The sequence below is a fragment of the Agelaius tricolor genome, unplaced genomic scaffold, assembly GCF_023055355.1.
Source record: "Agelaius tricolor isolate 1412-34295 unplaced genomic scaffold, bAgeTri1.0.p SCAF_86, whole genome shotgun sequence".
Lineage (NCBI taxonomy): Eukaryota > Metazoa > Chordata > Aves > Passeriformes > Icteridae > Agelaius > Agelaius tricolor.
In genome coordinates this window covers 425,225-444,939 of record NW_027269346.1, presented here as the reverse complement: position 1 = coordinate 444,939, position 19,715 = coordinate 425,225, and the positions used below count along the sequence as shown (strand labels likewise).

Below are 19,715 nucleotides of genomic sequence, written 5' to 3'. Positions count from 1 at the left end.
GATGGGAACTCTCTGGAGATCTGCCCTCCACAAAGGAAGTGAAGGAATTCCTGCCTGGCAGGGTGGGCAGGCCCTGGCACAGGTGCCCAGAGCAGCTGGGGCTGCCCCTGCATCCCTGGCAGTGCCCCAGGCCAGGCTGGACACTGGGGCTGGAGCAGCCTGGGACAGTGGGAGGTGTCCCTGCCATGGTGGGGGTGGCACTGGAGGGGCTCTGAGGCCCTTCCCACCCAGCCATTCCATGACTGATTCCCTCTGGTGAGGGCACTTTTCCCACAATGGGTTATTAGTGACTTGTGACCATGCCAGGTTTCTACACCAGGATCTTTCCCAATCTCTGCATGCCCTACAAGCTACCAAGACAAGCCACTTCCAGGCCAGCTGGGAGCTCTGACCCTTTCCCTGCACCATTCCCTTCCCCAGCAGCCTCCTCCTGTTCCTGCAGTTCCAGCCCTGGAGGTTCCAAAAGCCCCTCAGGCCCTGCTGCTGCTGTTCCAGGCTTGGCGCTGCCCAAGGAGCTGAGGCTGAGGATGTCACTGTCACCACCACAGAGGGACCTTCCAGCCCTTCCATCCCTTACACCCCCGAAGGGACACCACAATTCTTTTCTCCTTTCCCTGCCTCATTCCATGAACAGAACATCCACAGTTCCTAAAGATCTGTGTGTGGAGCCTCCCTGGGAAACACATCCCATGGACAGGAGAGAAATGGGAGCTCTCCCTGTCCCAGCAGCTTCTGCTCCTGCAGCTCTCACAGCCCCAGGTCTGATCCAACCCCTCAACATTCCCGCTGTGGCACCACATCCCAGCCCTGGAGGTTTCCAGGCTGCAGGGACCTCACCTCACCCGAGCTCCCCCTCCGACCCTGGCAAGCCAAGCTTCCCTCACCCTTGGGCTCAGCAGCTCATTGGCAGATCCAAGATTCACACTCTCCTTTCCTGCTCCAGCCTCCTTTCATTCCACCAGTTCTGCTTGGATGGGGATTTATTGGGGATTTTCCTCTTTGCAATTTCCCCTCTGAACTTTATGAACCTCCATCCCACTGTTCCAGGGATAAAGCCCTTGGATGATCCCCTCTCCATGCATCCCCAACCCCAGATCCTTCCAAAGCTATCAAGTTTCTCCCTGTTCCACTTCACCAACTTTTATAACCTTTCCTGAAGAGCCAAAGTGGGATTCCATCTGGATTTACACAGAGTCCATTCTTCCTGCTCAGCCTTTATTTATCCCAAAAGCTTCCCTGGTTTCTAATGAGCTCAAACCCTCCTTCCCCTCTCCAGGCTTTGGAGACGCTTCTGGGTCTGCTCTGCCTGGGAGTCCCAAGAGCTGCCAAGAAAATGCTCCATGAACATCAGCCCTTGGTGTCCCAGCAGGATTTTCCTTCTTAAAACCTCTGTCCTTGTGCCCCCCTTCCCTCATTCTTCACCTGCTTGGTAACAGCCAGGGAATCCTGGAATGCTTTGGGTGGGAAGGGACCCCAGAGCCCCTGCAGTGCCAGCCCTGCCATGGCAGGGACACCTCCCACTGTCCCAGGCTGCTCCAGCCCCAGTGTCCAGCCTGGCCTGGGACACTGCCAGGGATGCAGGGGCAGCCCCAGCTGCTCTGGCAATTCCAGCCCAGCCAGGAATTCCTCATTGCCAAGATCCCATCCCTGGCTGCCCTCTGGCACTGGGAGCCATTCCCTGGGTGCTGTCCCTGCAGGCCTTGGCCCCAGTCCCTCTGCAGCTCTCCTGGAGCCCCTGCAGGCCCTGGAATGTGCTGGAAGCTCTCCCTGGACCCTTCCCTTCTCCAGGGGAGCATTCCCAGCTCTCCCAGGCTGGCTCCAGAGCAGAGGGGCTCCAGCCCTGGAGCAGCTCCTTGGACTTGCTCCAGGTCCTTCAGCTGCTGCCCCCAGGGCTGACGCAGCTCTGCAGGTGGGTCCAAAATTCACCCTTCAGAGCAGGATCCTTGCACAGCAGGCACAGGATATTCCAAGTTATTATCCCACATACTCCCGGGCATTCACTCACCTGGGAACAGCCACCCCACATCATTATCAACTCTTACCCAAAACCACACCTGAACACGGCACTTCTGTGGCTTTCCACCAACCCCAGCCCTGATCCATCCCCACCAGGAAAAACCTGCTCAGTTTCATTTATTTATAGTCAGAGCAGCCTTTTATTTTTATATAAACTTCACAAAAGAAAACAAACTCCCCAAACCCAAATGTCAATATTTTTGAGTATACATTGGGTTAAAAATACACAAACACAACTCTGGTGAAGAGAAAACCCCTGTGAGGAGCTCAGTGTGGTCTGAGCAGAGGCAGGGCCTGCCCAGAGCTGTGATTCCTAAAATCAGCAGGATCTGGACATGCAGCACACTGAAAATACCCCAGATTTTATTCATTTTCCAGCTCACTTTGTTCTGTGGGATTGGAAACCCACTGAGTTCAGAGATTTCTACCTCTTGTGCTTCCCTTTCCTATAAAAACCTATTCAGGGGGCTTTGGATTTTGAGGGAACAGCAGGACTATTTTTTACTATTTTTTTTACATTATTTCAGATTTGATTATTTGAGACATTACTTGAGCTATGTTTTTTTGGAGACATTACTTGAAATATGAATTTTTTTGGAGACCAACTCAATGTCAAACCATCAAAACCAAACCAATTCCCTCCAAACCTCCAAAGCTGGAAGATCCCCAGAGCTCAAAGCCTCCCTCCCCCTGAGGAGGGGTCACAACGGAGCCCAGGTGGAATCTCTGTTTTCAGCCCAGGATCCCTGGCTGGCATGTCCCGGGGAGCAGGGATCCAATACCTACTTGAATCGGACCTTCTCGTCCATGTCCACGGGGGGCTCGTGGGTGATGAGGGTGACCAGCTGCTCCATGCAGTGCTGCTGGCACAGGAAGTCCAGCAGCCGCCGGTTCTGGGCCTTGCATTCCTGCAGGACGTCATCCTCGTCCATCAGCTCCTCCAGGGTCACATCCTCCTTGTCCAGCAGCTTGTCCACGTGTGACGTTGTGTTCAAATCAAACTTCCAGAACATGGTGATGGGACACGACTGGCTGGGGGCAGGAAAGCACCGGTTACTGCTCCACACCCACTGTGCATGACCACAGCATTGCTGAGGTTGGAGAAGACCTCTGAGACCACTGAGTCCCACCATCAACCCCATCCACTGCCACCCCGTGCCCTCAGGTGCCACCTCCACACATTTTCTGAACACTTCCAGGGATGAGCACTCCAGCCCATCCAGTGCTTTCCAACCCTCTTGGGGCAGGAATTTCCCCAAAATCCCCCCTGAGGCTGCCCTGGCCCAGCCTGAGGCCGTTCCCTCTGCTCCTGTCCCTGTTCCCTGGAGCACAGCCCGACCCCCCCGGCTGTGCCCTCCTAGCAGGGACTTGTGCAGAGCCACAAGGGCCCCCTGAGCCTCCTTTGCTCCAGGCTCAGCCCCTGCCCAGCTCCCTCGGCCCTCCTGGGGCTCCAGACCCTTCCCAGCTCCATTCCCTTGACATGCTCCAGCCCCTCAGGGTCGTTCATGGGGCACTGCACTTTGAATCCCCCATTTCCATGCACTCCTACCCCAACTCTAGTTTGCCCTTTTGTTATCCCGATTTTTCTCTATGTGAGTACTATTAATTATATTTTTCTACTTTGCTTTCCTAATAACTGAAATTTTGGAAAAGCTGTGCGTTACACCAAAGCAAGGCACTGTTCAGACCACTCCTAGGAGACTCTTCCAGGGCTCTTCCTCTTGCTTAACACTTCCTCTTCCAATTCTGCCCTTCACCATCTCACCTCAGCTCCTCAACAACCCTTCACAGTCCTGTACTGGTCACAGCACCAGGTACAGAATTCATGGAATCCTGGAATGGTTTGGATGGAAGGGACCCCAGAGCCCCTGCAGTGTCCCCCCTGCCATGGCAGGGCCACCTCCCAGTGTCCCAGGCTGCTCCAGCCCCAGTGTCCAGCCTGGCCTGGGGCACTGCCAGGGATGCAGGGGCAGCCCCAGCTGCTCTGGCAATCCCAGCCCAGCCAGGAATTCCTCATTGCCAAGATCCCATCCCTGGCTGCCCTCTGGCACTGGGAGCCATTCCCTGGGTGCTGTCCCTCTGGACACATCCTGGGCAGTGCCAGCCCTGGCTCCCACGCTCTGCACACGCAGCCCCTGGGCTGGGCTGTGTCCCTGTGCCACATTCCCAGATGATCCAGCAGCACCATGTGATTCCATACCCAGGATCACAAGGCTGTTTTTAACCTAACCCACATCCCCATTTCTGCACACAGAACTCTCTCCATCCATTCCTTTGGCTTTTTCCAGCATCCAAAAATGTCCCTGTGCCTGATCCTCTGCTGGTCGCACTCTGCATGCCCTCAGCTACAGGACAGCCTGGACATTGTGCTCCTGAAAGCCCATTTTCCCCCCAGGAATGACACTGAGGGGGCTCTGCCTTCCAGTCACCACAGCAGGGCTTTGCAAAAAGCTGAAGACCCCAATCTTCTCATTAGACTTTAAATCTCTCAGTCCTTCATGGTGAAACTTCCAGAGTGAGTCTTCAAGTGAAGCATTCACAGAAGCAGGACATGGATCAGAGGAAAAACTGAGTTTCTTTTACACATCAGGATTTTTCCACCTGGAATCCTGGGGGCAGCTCTGGAGAGCCCTGGAGGGGCTGGAGTGTCCAGGGAATGGAGCTGGGCAGGGGCTGGAGCCCCAGGAGGGGCTGAGGGAGCTGGGCAGGGGCTGAGCCTGGAGCAAAGGAGGCTCAGGGGCCCTTGTGGCTCTGCACAAGTCCCTGCCAGGAGGGCACAGCCGGGGGGGTCGGGCTGTGCTCCAGGGAACAGGGACAGGAGCAGAGGGAACGGCCTCAGGCTGGGCCAGGGCAGCCTCAGGGGGGAATCAGCAGGAATTTCCCCATGGAAAGGGCTCAGGCCTTGGAACTGCCCAGGGAGGTTTGAAGTGCCCATCTCTGGAGGTGTCCAAGGAATTCCTGGACTTGGCACTCAGGGCTGGGGACAGGTGGGGGTCAGGCACAAATTTTACTGGATGGGCTGAGAGGGCTTTTCCAAGCCCAGGGATTTTGGGATTCTAGCACTGAATTTTGGAGTTGGGAGCAGCCATCTGAATGTTCAACCTATGTGACACTGCAGTGACAGCACTGCTGGGCTCGGTGTGTTCCTCACAAACTGTTCTTTGGGTATTTTTAACCATCTCTGCTTGGTTATAAATTCACCGAGGGAAAATCTGGCACCAAAGGCCTTCACAGTGAAGGAGGTTTGGGGGCTCAGTCAACCCAAATGCAGAAATATTCCTTCCATTGGTGTGGAATCCACACAGAATTCTCACCTTCCAAACTGACACCCATTGTAATCCTGGCAATTCCACAGCTTTCCTGAACTTTTTATACATCTCCAGGGAAAGCTGCCTGACTTTCCCTGCAAGAGTGGAGAAGGGCTGGGCTGGGATTGCCAGAGCAGCTGGGGCTGCCCCTGCATCCCTGGCAGTGCCCCAGGCCAGGCTGGACACTGGGGCTGGAGCAGCCTGGGACAGTGGGAGGTGCCCCTGCCATGGCAAGGGTGGCACTGGAGGGGCTTTGGGGTCCCTTCCCACCCAACCCATTCCAGAACTCTCTGATTCCATGGGATTTGCTACTTCTCCCATCTCAGTGCTTAAATTTAGGTCACTCTTGCCACCAGTAAAGCAGAGCTGTTTTCCCTTTTTCAGGTGGACACTCACAGCCCTCCCCAGCTGCTGATTTTATTTCTGGAATATCCAATGAGAGCAACACCCACGAGGGCTCCAGGAGGGCAGCTCTGTGTCAGTACCTGCTGTGGGGCTGGACCTGAGCTGCATTCCAGGGAGCAGCTCCCAGCCCCGTGCAGGGAAATTCCCATGTCACCCCCAGCCCTGAGTTTGCCACCAAGGCTCTGCAGGAGCTGCAGGGCTGGGAAGGAGCAGTGAGGCTGCAGCCAAGGAGAGCCCCATGGCAACCCCTGCGGGCACCAGGCTCTGGGACAGCTCATTAACAGGAGCAATTACAGATCCTCTGGGTGGGCACTGCAGCCCAGGCAATTCCCAGGGGATGGCTGGGTGGGAAGGGACCCCAGAGCCCCCCCAGTGCCAGCCCTGCCATGGCAGGGACACCTCCCCCTGTCCCAGGCTGCTCCAGCCCCAGTGTCCAGCCTGGCCTGGGGCACTGCCAGGGATGCAGGGGCAGCCCCAGCTGCTCTGGGCACCCTGTGCCAGGGCCTGCCCACCCTGCCAGGCAGGAATTCCTCATTCCCAATATCCCATCCATGCCTGCCCTCCCCAGCCTGAGGCACCAGGGAAGGTGATTTCTGTAGAGGTGATTTTGGGCCCCACCTGGATTGAAGCCCCCCTGTCCCAGCACTGCAGCACCAGTTTCCAACCCATAAATGAATGATAAAAAACAGTGTTGGGGTGTTTCAATTCTGGGACAATGCAGGAGATATTTAATCTCCCTGTTCCAACACAGAATTCCAAGACTAACAAACCCTGCCTCCTCAGGGCTGGGAGTATTCAATTCCCTGCCAACAGAATTCCAGCTGAGTTTATAGAAAGTTCCAACAAGTAATGCACTTGCTGTTAAAAATCCCAAACAAAGGACCCCTTTTGCCACCCCTGCTTTGTTCTTCTTCTCCTTCTCCATCTCTGCTCAGGAGCCAGGGGGAGGACACATTTTATTCATTTTGGTTATGTGTTATTTTGTGTTATTTTATTTTATTGTATTTAATTTTGGTTCATTTTCCACCCTCCCCAGAGCTGTGTCCTGGACAGTACCTGCCCCAGAGCTGCTCATTTGCATAAGGACAAAATCAATGTTTTACACAGAATGTTCTGAGCCGAGGAGCCGCTGGCTGGGAATTCCAATGGGGAATTTGTCCTTTAATTATTTATTTTTCATGGATGATCACCCAGCTTCTTGCTGCCAGCAGCTCCAGAAAACCAAGGCTCCCTTTGGGGACTGCAGTGGGAACAGCAGGGAAGCAACCTGGGAGCGGTGCTGGGGACAGGGTCACCCTCAGGTGACTCCAAAGGGACCCCGGGCTGTGGTGCCGGTGACAGGGTCACCCTCAGGTGACTCCAAAGGGATTCAGGGGCGTGGTTCCAGTGACAGGGTCACCCTCAGGTGACTCCAAGGGAACCCCGGGGGTGTGGTTCCAGTGACAGGGTCACCCTCAGGTGACTCCAAGGGAACCCGGGGGTGTGGTTCCAGTGACAGGGTCACCCTCAGGTGACTCCAAAGGGACCCCGGGCTGTGGTGCCGGTGACAGGGTCACCCTCAGGTGACTCCAAAGGGATTCAGGGGCGTGGTTCCAGTGACAGGGTCACCCTCAGGTGACTCTAAGGGAACCCCGGGGGCATGGTGCTGGTGACAGGGTCACCCTCAGGTGACTTTCCCAGCCCCCTGATCCCACAGCTCCAGCAGTATCCAGGCCCTGGGTTGCTGTGATTTCTCCCAGGGTTATTCCCAGCCAGTTCTGTGTCACCAAGGGCCCTCCTGAGCCTCAGCAAACACAGGCACAGAGGAAACACCCGGAGCATTTCCCAACCTTTCCAGAATGCTCTGTGCACTCAGAGCCAGGAAAGGTGAACAGGGAGGGGCAGGAGCTCCCCAGGCAACTGCTCCTGGAAATCAGGACAAAACTCCCAAGATTTACTGATTTTTTAGGCCCATTTAAGATCATTCCTGCTAAAATAAATCACTGAATTGTTTTTACTAAATGTTTTTACTAGGTGGGGGCACATGGAAGTGCTGAAGGAGGGACATTCCCAAACAGAGTTTTGGGATGCTCCCACCATTCCAGTAACACCCAGTACAAAATCCCAAAGCCAGCCCCAACTCCAGCAGCTCTGGCCCAGCTGAGCAGGTCTCAGTTCCATCCAGGGTGGATTTTAGCCTGGACAGACACAGATTCCTGATGGGAATTTCAAGCTTATTCTTTTTTTTTGCCAAGTTTTAATACAAAATCTCCTCTATTTCCTCCATAAGAATACATAATTTTAAGCTTTGCTACACAGAGCAAGAAAAAATACCCCAAAACGCAGGGAATTCCCTCCAATTCCAGTATGGGAAGAAGTCTGGAGAACACCAGGACCACACATCCATCCAAGAACTCTCCACCTTTAATTCCAGTTATCCAGTAACAGTTATCCCAGCTCCAGGGAATAAAATCTCACTTTACTGAACCTGCTGAACGTGAACCCCCAAATCAGCTTTTCCAGCAAACTGTTCCACCACTGGAAAATCCTCCTGGAAAACACAGATGGACAAGGCCAGGCTGATCAATGGCTCAGCTGAATTCCCACGGAAGGGCTGGGCATGGAATTCCCAAACAGCCTTAGAGCAAATCTCCCTCCCTTTGGTGACTCAGCAGCGGGGTGAAAGGGAAGAAATGAATCAGCACAAATCAGAAAGAGGCGAAGGCACAGGCAGATCCCAAACCAGTGGATTTGGGAGTGATCCCAGAAGGATCACTGTTCCCAAGAGGAACATCAGGGAATCAACATCTGCTTGGGACACTAAAATAATTAGGCTGAGCCTACCAAAGCTGTCACAAGGACCAGGGAGCTCCAAGCCCCATGCAGCCTGGCCTGGGACATTTCCAGGGATCCAGGGGCAGCCACAGCTTCTCTGGGAATTCCATCCCAGCCCTCAGCACCCTCCCAGCAGGAATTCCTTCCCAATATCCCACCTAACCATTCCAGTCTGTGCATCTTTTAACTCATCACCTATTTCCATGGGAGAACTTGTTTTTCATAAAACCTCTCCCTTTGGAGCATTAGGGGAGCTTTTCCCAACGGAATTCCCAAGAGGAAAATGCCTGAGTCAGCCACTCCAGTGCTGGCCCTGGGAAGGATCCTGCTCCTCCCACACCTCCAGGGAATGCCAGGGCACTGAATCCCCAATGGAACTGCTGCTGCAGGAGAGGGCAGCTCCTGCTGTGTGCCCTGAGCTGCTCTGCTGGATGGTTCCACTCCTCCCTGGGTGGTCAGAGATCCCTGTTGCCTTTTCCTGCCCCAGGATGAGGGCACAGGGTGGCACTGCCACAGGGCATTTCCTGCCACAGCCACAGCAGTGCCCAGAAGAACAGGGAACGAGGAGTTCCATGCCCTTCCCAGCCATTATGGACCTGAGCTCAGGTTCTGAGAGGCATTTTTTCCCCGTTGAACCTGGTTTTAGGGAGGCTCCTGGCCAGCACACCATGAATCCCAAAATCCCTGAGGCTGGAAAAGCCCTTTGGGATCACTGAGTCCCAGCTGTGCCCAATGCCCTCCTTGTCCCCAGCCCAGAGCCCCGAGTGCCACCTCCAGGAATTCCTTGGACACCTCCAGGGATGGGCACTCCAAAGCTCCCTGGGCAGCCCCTGCCAAGGCCTGAGCCCTTTCCATGGGGAAAAAGGCAGCCCAGGCTCAAAGATGGCACAGGGACACAGGGACTGAGCCCCTGAGCCCGGACTCCATTCCCAGAACATCCCTGGGACTCCACAATTCCCTCTCAGATGACTCAAGGTATTAAAGACCAGGATCAATCCCAGGAGCAGCCACCAGACCTGAGCACCCAGCATCACAGAGCTTGTCCTCATTACTGGGAATTAATTGGCCCCTTAATGAGGAACTTCACAGGCCCTGGCCAGAAATTCCCCAGTGCTGGGTGGATCCCACAGGGGAGGGGGTTCTACCCCTTTGCTCAGGTGAGAGCCCACCTGCAGAGCAGCACCTGGGGCCAACAACAGCAGCACCTGGAGCTGCTGCAGGCCTGGAGCCCCTCAGGTCCCAGGGATCCAGGCTGGGAGAGCTGGGGATGCTCCCCTGGACAGGAGAAGGATCCAGGGAGAGCTCAGAGCCCCTGGCAGGGCCTGAAGGGGCTCCAGGAGAGCTGCAGAGGGACTGGGGCCAAGGCCTGCAGGGACAGCACCCAGGGAATGGCTCCCAGTGCCAGAGGGCAGCCAGGGATGGGATCTTGGCAATGAGGAATTCCTGGCTGGGCTGGAATTGCCAGAGCAGCTGGGGCTGCCCCTGCATCCCTGGCAGTGCCCCAGGCCAGGCTGGACACTGGGGCTGGAGCAGCCTGGGACAGTGGGAGGTGGCCCTGCCATGGCAGGGGTGGCACTGCAGGGGCTCTGGGGTCCCTTCCCACCCAAAGCATTCCAAGACAAAAGGACAGGGAGATGTTCCTACCTTCAGTAGAAGTTTCTTCAAATGTGAAATCTCCTCCACGGACAGAGAAACATTTGGGTTACAGTTTCTGGAATAGACCCAGCTTCAGGAAATGGTTTTCATCCAGTGTGAATTTCTTTGCAAGCTTCTAATCCTGGAAAAGATTTTTTAAAGTTACTAATAAGCAAAGGTACCTGAGGGCCAAAGGCTTTTATTTTTTTCCCTAAATGAACTTTCACAGAACCATTTGGCTCAAAGGAAGATCACAGGCACTGACAGTCCCTGCCAAGGAATCACCAGTCAGGCCACTCAGGATCCTCCCAGTTATCCCAGTTCCCCTCCTCCTGCAGCACTGGGCAAACGTGAACTGCCCAGCCCTGGCAGTGTCCAAGGCCAGGCTGGATGAGGCTCAGAGCAACCACAGATCATAGGGGAAGAGCTAAGCCTGGCTCAGCCCATGAGCTCCCCCACAACTCCAAGCTGGGCTTTAACCAATCTCCTGAAATCCAGGAATTCCTGGTGTGCTGTGGGATACACCCAGATGGAGACCAACCAGCAGCAGGTCCCCACATCAATGGAAATTAAATGTAATGTGAATATAAATTTATTTCCTCATCATCCAATCAGTGATTATTTAACTGCAGGTACAACATTCACCCAAACCAAGGGCATTGATTGGAACAAAAACTGCTCAGGGTTTTATTTCTAAACTTTGTCACCCTTTTCCCCAGAATCTGTGCCCAAAGGTCTTTGACAGAGTCCCAGATTCAGAGAGGTTGGAAAAGCCCTCCCAGCCCAACCAAGCTGTGCCTGATGCCCTCCTTGTCCCCAGCCCAGAGCCCTGAGTGCCACCTCCAGGAATTCTTTGCACACCTCCAGGGATGGGCACTCCAAAGCTCCCCGGGCAGCCCCTGCCAAGGCCTGAGCCCTTTCCATGGGGAAATTCCTGCTGATTCCACCCAGCCCCTCCCCTGGCCCAGCCTGAGGCCGTTCCCTCTGCTCCTGTCCCTGTTCCCTGGAGCACAGCCCGACCCCTGCCATAAACAGGGGCACCTCAAACAAGAACCTCCTCAGCAATTCTCTGCTGGGCCACAAATGCCAAGAGTTCCAGAAAATACTGCACAGCTCTGGCTTAAATGGACACTGATGCTTTGGAGAGCTCAAGGCTGGAAGAGCCACGGAAGAACACATGGAATTCTCACAATGCACGGAAGAAGCTGGGACAGGGAGCAATGGGGGTGTGGAAGGGAGAACTTGTCTTAGTCTCAGCTGGCTTTGCATTCCACAACCATGGAGCCCTGGAATGGGCTGGGTGGGAAGGGACCCCAGAGCCCCTGCAGTGCCACCCCTGCCATGGCAGGGACACCTCCCACTGTCCCAGGTGCTCCAGCCCCAGTGTCCAGCCTGGCCTGGGGCACTGCCAGGGATGCAGGGGCAGCCCCAGCTGCTCTGGGCACCTGTGCCAGGGCCTGCCCACCCTCCCAGGCAGGAATTTGTTCCCAATATCCAACCTGAGCCTCTCTCCATCAGTTCTCACAGGCACTGCACATCCCTGTGGAGCCAGGACACCAAGGGGCCCAGCCTGGCTGACCCCAGCAACCCTGAGCTCTGTCACATCCTCATGGGAATGGATCTGGAGAGCCTCCAGGGACACCCTGGACACAGCCAGCACTGCTGCCACCCCTGTGTCACTGCCATGGCACCACAGCCAGCACTGCTGCCACCACCCCTGTGTCACTGCCATGGCACCACAGCCAGCACTGCTGCCACCACCCCTGTGTCACTGCCATGGCACCACAGCCAGCACTGCTGCCACCCCTGTGTCACTGCCATGGCACCACAGCCAGCACTGCTGCCACCACCCCGTGTCACTGCCATGGCACCACAGCCAGCACTGCTGCCACCCCTGTGTCACTGCCATGGCACCACAGCCAGCACTGCTGCCACCACCCCTGTGTCCCTGCCATGTTACCACAGCCAGCACTCCCTGTCCCTGTGGCACCACAGCCAGCCACACACCATCCCATGTCACTGCTGTGTCACCTCAGCCAGCACTCCTGCCCCCACCCCGTGTCACTGCTTTGTCACCAGGACACATCTGCTGGCCAAGGGACACGCCTGGTGACAGCAGCAGCTGCTGGCAGTGCTCCCTAGGGGCAAGGGGCTGGCACAGCCACTGATGATCACAATTCCCTCCACAATTCCCTCCACCCAGCCCCATTCCCCCCACAATTCACTCCACCCAGCCTCATTCCCTCCACAATTCCCTCCACCCAGCCCCATTCCCCCCACAGTTCCCTCCACCCAGCCCCATTCCCCCCACAGTTCCCTCCACCCAGCCCCATTCCCACAGCAGCCCAGCCCTGCCGAGGTGCCAGGAGCAGCAGGCAGCACAAAGGGAGCCGTGTCCCCCTCGGGAGGGAGCGCTGGCCAAACACGCACAGACCTCACCCCGAGTCTGGTGGGAGCAAAACCCAAAGGGAGTTCAAGAGGCTGCTGACCTGCAGCTCCTCCCATGAGACAGCAGCTGGTCCCAAAGATCCCAAATATACACAAGGAGCTGTGGTTGTCATTGGAAAGACAGGGCCCAAATAATATGAACAAATTAAAAATATCAATCAAGACTGAACTCCATTTTGTATAAATCAGGAGGCCATGGAATGGTTTGGGTGGGGAGGACCTTGAAGCGCAGCCAGTGCCAGCCCTGCCATGGCAGGGACACCTCCACTGTCCCAGGGTGTCCCAAGCCCCAGTGTCCAGCCTGGCCTGGGACACTGCCAGGGATGGGGCCACAGCTTTCAGGGACATGGCTCAGATCCAAGCACGAGAATGAAATCAGAGTGTGTGGCAGCTTTTCCACACATCTGTATGACAATATCCCGTGAGCAGAGCCCACCTTCCCCACCTTGGCCACACCTTCCATGCCTCAGGACAGATGGCCCCAAGATATTGCACAGGAATATGGAATGGAATCCACTTTCCATGGAATCCACCCAGGCAAGCAAGGAAAGCTCGTTACTGAGCAGACTAAAACCCACTGAAAACCTCTCCGGTGCCTTTAGAAAAGCATTCACACATTAGCAAGTCATGAACAACTGTTCAATACATCCCAGCTCCCCTCCCAAGCTCTCCTCAGTGAACGTGCACCTGGAGCAGCCCTGCTGGAGGATCTGCAGAGCCCAGGAGGAGCAGACCCGTTGTTCTGTGCCTGTTCCTGTGACTGTTCCTGTGAGAACGTGTGCCAGTGCTGTGTGTGTAACACATCCCTGCTGCACACGGGGCTCAGAGCCCATCCCAGAGCCTGCACCAGGATCCCTGAGTCCAACCAGCAGGGACAGGGATGGGCTCTGACAGAGTCTGGATCCTTCCCTGTGCCCCTCTGCTTAAGGGAGCTGGGAATTCAGCACCCAGCACATGGATGGAAGCAGAGAACTGTCCTTGGACTCATGGAATATCCTGAGCTGGAGGGGATCCACAGAGATCACCTGCACACACCCCCAGATCCCATGCCTGGGAGCACTGTCCAAACACTCCTGGAGCTCTGGCAGCCTCGGGGCAGCACCATGCCCTGCTCAGTGCCCAGCATCCTCTGGGGAACAACCTGGAACAACCTGGCATTTATTCAGCCTCTGCCCACCTGCTTCAAGAGCAGCCCCAACAAAATCCCAGGATCCCTGAGGTTGAGAAAGCCTTCCCAGTCCAACCAGTCCAAACTGTGCCCAATCCCCATCTTGGGATCCCACCTGATCCTGCATGCCAGGATCCTGCTCTGTGCCAGCTGCTCTGGGGAAGGCAGGAGAAGGGATGCACAGGGGCTGCAGTGCCCATTAACAGGGAGAAGGGATGCACAGGGGCTGCAGTGCCCATTAACAGGGAGAAGGGATGCACAGGGGCTGCAGTGCCCATTAACAGGGAGAAGGGATGCACAGGGGCTGCAGTGCCCATTAACAGGGAGAAGGGATGCACAGGGGCTGCAGTGCCCATTAACAGGGAGAAGGGATGCACAGGGGCTGCAGTGCCCATTAACAGGGAGAAGGGATGCACAGGGGCTGCAAGGCCCATTAACAGGGAGAAGGGATGCACAGGGGCTGCAGTGCCCATTAACAGGGAGAAGGGATGCACAGGGGCTGCAGGGCCCATTGACCAGGGAGAAGGGATGCACAGGGGCTGCACATCCCAGGAGGCAGCAGTGGGATGGGAGCATTTGGAAAAGGACAGGCACATACAAAATCCAGCTATTTTTAACAAAATTTAAAGTCTTCCCACTGCCTCAGTTACTTTATCATGGTTGATCAGAACTATCAGCCCAGATGAGCTAAATTCAACCTTTTATATAAGTTAAAACTTCCCTCAAGATTTCACGGATAAAGGAAGAGTTTAAGCTGTTGGAATTAAGAAAAGGCAGCATTTCCCAGGGTACCTGCACTGCTGACAGAGGAGAACAACCACAAATTATTCCCTAATCAATGTCCACTCACATGAATTTTGGGATTTATTCAGCCTTTTCCCACCTGCTTTAAGAGCAGCCCCAACAAAATCCCAGAATCCCTGAGGTTGGAAAAGCCCTCCCAGCCCATCCAGTCCAAACTGTGCCCAATCCTCATCTTCTCCCCAGCCCAGAGCCCTGAGTGCCACCTCCAGGAATTCCCTGGACATCTCCAGGGATGGGCACTCCAAACTCCCTGGGCAGCCCCTTCCATAGCTAAATACACTCAAAGGAAAAAAATTATCCCAGCCTAAAACAGTTGGACTTTCCAGCTTCTTCTCTCCAGCAGAAGTGAGCAATGCAAAGACTGGGAAAAATGGTCAAGAGGCCTTCCCATTTTGGGGGTTCTATACCACCAACACCTGCACTGATTTGCTGAACTTGGGGTTTTATGACACCTGCAGCTCATCCCTAAGCCTCCGTGTCTGTGCCAGGAATTCAGGGATTGAAGGGTGGAAGAGCTGTAAAACCATGCAGGCACCGCCCCGATGCCCAGCCAGAACGGCCAAGTGACCACAAACACCAAGTGACCAAGATGGTCACTCCAGACAGTCCTGCTTCCTTCCAACCCACTCCTGCCCCCATTCCTGACTCCACAGGGCTCACTGGGATGGGCTCTGGTCTCTGCTGCTGCCTCATTTCCAGCAAATAAATAAATCAATAAACACACACATACATACATACATACATACATATATACATACATATATACATACATACATAAAGATCCTTCCAGCAACTCTTCTGAACCTCAACCCTAATAAGGAATTGAAATACTCCCAGAGGCACTGGTTCTAACAGTAAATAAACAACAGCTGACACAAACTGCTGGACAGAGTCCAGAGAGCACAGAGCTGCTCCAGGGCTGCAGCCAGGCTGGGAGAGCTGGGGGTGCTCACCTGGACAAGGGAAGTCTCCAGGGAGAGCTCAGAGCCCCTTCCACAGCCTGAAGGGGCTCCAGGAGAGCTGCAGAGGGACTGGGGACAAGGCCTGCAGGGACAGGACAAGGGGGTGCCCATGGCAGGGCCACCTCCCACTGTCCCAGGCTGCTCCAGCCCCAGTGTCCAGCCTGGCCTGGGGCACTGCCAGGGATGCAGGGGCAGCCCCAGCTGCTCTGGCAATTCCAGCCCAGCCAGGAATTCCTCCCCAGTATCCCACCTTACCCTGCCCTCTGGCAGTTTCCTGGAGTTCCTGTTCCATCCCCGTGGAGGAGCAGCCAGCCCACCCCGCTCTGCCCAAAGGCTGCCAGCTGCTCCCAGCCTCAGCTCATCCCTAAATCCACTCCAAGCAAACATCATTTCAACTCTTCCTTCATCACCTCAGGGTTAGAGCAACAGCAAATTTCTTTTCTTCTGCATGTGGACATTTGGAAAACGATATGCAAATCATGAGATCCCTGGAATGATCCTGGTAACTGGAGAAGCCACCAGGATCAGTTACTATTTTAAACTCTTGGCCAAGCTCTGGGAATCTTCCACAGGAGCTGATCCAGCACACAACCAGCACCTTGTGCTGCCAGAGCCTGCTCCAAATCTTTTCAAATCTCCATGGAGCTGTGCCAGGGGAGGGACAGCATGGACAGCAGGAAAGGCTTTTCCAAGGGTGCTGGGCACTGCCCAGGCTCCCCAGGGAACGGGCACAGCCCCAGAGCTCCAGGAGCCTTTGGGCAGCGCTGCCAGGGAGGCACAGGCTGGGATTGTTGGGGTGTCTGTGCAGGGCCAGGAGCTGCAGCTGTGATCCCTGTGGGTCCCCTCCTGCTCTGGAGACTCCCTGATTCTGTGACTCCAGGTACACCACAGGATGGACGTGCAGCTGCTGTGGCTTTCCAGTCAGACACTTAAACCACAGCAGGTCCCTCCCCAAGGTCAGGCAGCCCTGGATGAGGAAACACAGCCCAGGACTTCCCAGTGCAGTTCCTGGTGGCAATGAAGCGCCCACACCTGCAAGCAGAGGCACTGTTGTTGCTGCTGTTATCATTTTATGGTTATCCCAGGCCAGGGCTCCCTGGGAAGAAGCTGGAGCCTGCAGAGCATCGCCTGCAGGGAGATGGAGGGTGCCCAGGTGTCCCACTGCTGCCTGGTGACTCCCAGGGCAGGGACAGGGTCACTCCCAGCCCTTTCCCCCCTCCTGCCACACAGCTCTCCCTCCCTGCCCAGCTGGAAGCCAGCCCTGATCCATCCCCAGGCCTGTCAAGCACTCCCAGGAGAGCAGGTGAGGAGCGCTGCCAGGCTCACACACAACACCCCACTGCCACCTCACAACAACTTACACTCGCCGGTATTTTTATCCCCAAGAAATTGGATCATTTGGGTTATCAACATTTCTCCACTGCACAATTCCACTTCCCTAAAAAGGACCCACATTTCCTTGAGAGAGAAGCAAACACTGTTCAGAATTCAGAGCACCCTGTGAATGTCTCAGGTCAGCCCTGAGGGCGGCTGCAGGCCCATCTCAGAGTCCTCCTCCCGTGAGTGCTGGACAAGGGAGACAAGAAGTCACCATCCTGCAGGAATTCAGCAGGAATTCCCCATGGAAAGGGCTCAGGCCTTGGCAGGGGCTGCCCAGGGAGCTTTGGAGTGCCCATCCCTGGAGGTGTCCAAGGAATTCCTGGAGGTGGCACTCAGGGCTCTGGGCTGGGGACAAGGAGGGCACAGCTGGACTCAGTGATCCCAAAAGGCTTTTCCAGCCTCGGTATTTCTGGGATTCTGGGATTCAGTCTGCCAGGGGAAGAGAATCATGAGCTACTCAGTTATTTCAGAGCTCTCTCAACCTCCTTAGGCTCCCATCTCAGACTCCTGAGCAACACACTCTGTCTCTGCTTCCAAGATGGAATAATTCCCATATTCATCTTTAACACAGCAAAGACTGGATCCAAGACCTTTGTGGATTTCTCTTCAGAGGAATGGTGGAGGCACCAAGGATGGTGAGAAACTCCCAAGGAGGAAAGGAAATGCTTCCTACACCAATCCTGGGGCTCAAGGCCAGGCTGGATGGGGCTGGAGCAGCCTGGGACAGTGGGAGGTGGCCCTGCCATGGCAGGGCTGGCACTGCAGGGGCTCTGGGGTCCCTTCCCACCCACAGCAGTCCGGGATTCCACAATTCCATGAACCCAACCCCTCTGCTCTCAAATTACACCATGCCAGGAGCCCATCCTGCGCCAGCCATGAGGAACAGCCAAGGGACAGGACCTGTGGAAGGTTCTCCACCAAGGGGCAGCTCTGCAGCTCTGGGACACCCTCCCAATGGGCAGCACAAAATTCAAACAGCTCCTCTGACAGCAGGATTTTACATAACTCCATTCTCATTCAGCACCTTTCCCTTTGCTCCCTGCCTCTCTCATTTGCTCAATACTTTTTGGAATCCCTGACTAAAGGCAAAGCTGGACCCAGCAGAGGCCTGGAGGCAGTGATCCCAACTCACTGGGGCTTCATCATTGCTACACACCCCCAAAAGAGGCACTTCAGCTCCCTGAGACATTCCCTAGCCAGAGCTGTTTATTGAAAACCACTGGGATACACTTAAAATTCACACATAAAATTTCAACCAAAATATTTCACCAATTTGCCAAGAATCTCCTTTTGTTTTCCCCTTGTGAGCTATGAAGATGAATTTCTTCATTATTCCTTAATATCTGACAAATTAAAGAGATCTCTGCATTTGCATTACAAAATCCTGGCACCATTTAGGTTGGAAAAGCCCTCCAAAGCCATCCAGTCCAGGGATGGGGACTCCAAAGCTCCCTGGGCAGCTGTGCCAGGGCTGCACAGCCCTTTCCAGGAGGAATTTCCACCAAATCCCCCCTGAGACCCAGCCTGAGGCCGTTCCCTCTGCTCCTGTCCCTGTTCCCTGGAGCACAGCCCGACCCCCCCGGCTGTGCCCTCCTGGCAGGGACTTGTGCAGAGCCACAAGGGCCCCCTGAGCCTCCTTTGCTCCAGGCTCAGACCCTGCCCAGCTCCCTCAGCCCTCCTGGTTCTCCAGCCCCTTCCCAGCTCCGTTCCCTGGACACTCCAGCCCCTCCAGGGCTCTCCTGGCAGGAGGGGCCCGGAGCTGCCCCCAGGATTCCGGGGGTCCCTGGGCAGGCCCAGCACAGGGCACAGTCCCTGCCCTGGGGCCGTGCCCACCCTGGGGCTGCCACAGCCCAGGGCCCATCGCCCCCCCCTGCCCCCCGGGCCCGTGCCCAGCCGCTGGCACAGCACCCCCAGGGCCCTTCCCAGCTCTGCAGCGCCCCAGGGGCTGGGGCTGACCCCAGGGCAGCACCTGGCACCCGGCCTGGCTGAGCCTCCCCCTGCTGTCCCCAGCCCACGGATCCAGCCTGTCCCCATCCCCCTGCAAGCTCCCACCCAGCTCAGGGCCACCCGACGTTCCCTGGCCACCAGCAGGAACCACAGGCACAGTGGGATGGATGCTGCTCTGCATGGAAAGGGGCTGTGCTGGGCTTTTTCCTTAACAAAAAACTGCCCCTGGCAATAAACCCTTGAAGGCCTCTGTGTCGGACAAATGTGCACCCGAAATAAAGAGCTCCTTCTAATCCTTCCTGGCCTCTGAAGCTCCCAAAAACAGAGATGGTATCAGGAGTACTTTGTTTTGATCATCAACCTTATCCTCACCCAGTATCTCGTTAAGCAGCCTCCTAATTGCTGCCCTACCCCATGCTAAAGACAGAATTTGCACAGCTTCTTGATTTAAATGTTACTTTTTAAATTAACTGCTCCACACCCAGACACGAAGAAACCGAAACCGCAGCACTTCAAAAGCTGCAGGAAAAAGCTGCAGAAAAGGATCCCAAACGCTCTGGGAACAGAACAGCACCAAAAAGGCCTTTTTTACCCGCTCAGCTGGCACACATGGAGCTCAATACATCCCTAAAATTCACCTCTGTGAGCTGCCGGGCTCACATCAGCTCTGAGGGCAGAGGAATCTCCCAGTTTGTGATCTGTATTTCAGCAATAATCCAGCAGGATTGGTATTTCCAGCTGCTCCTCTGTGCTGACCCCACAGAAGCAACACCAGTCCCAAGGAACCCTGGGGGGACTCGGGGCTTCCCATTAAATATTAACCTTTGA

The 19,715-nt window shown here is 55.4% G+C and overlaps 1 protein-coding gene across 5 annotated transcripts in view; it reads right to left on the bottom strand.

Moving 5' to 3' along the window:
* The window catches only part of PPP6R2 (protein phosphatase 6 regulatory subunit 2), a 57,028-nt gene that overhangs the window by 25,755 nt on the left and 11,558 nt on the right, over positions 1–19,715 (bottom strand). For all 5 annotated transcript variants that reach the window (XM_071418427.1, XM_071418430.1, XM_071418431.1 and 2 more), the window contains exons 2-3: positions 10,188–10,320; positions 2,803–3,048 (exon numbers count right to left, since the gene is read on the bottom strand). In XM_071418427.1, coding sequence (XP_071274528.1) covers positions 2,803–3,029 — 227 coding nt within the window. In that variant the 5' untranslated portion in view covers positions 3,030–3,048; positions 10,188–10,320. The remainder of the gene's footprint in view (positions 1–2,802; positions 3,049–10,187; positions 10,321–19,715) is intronic.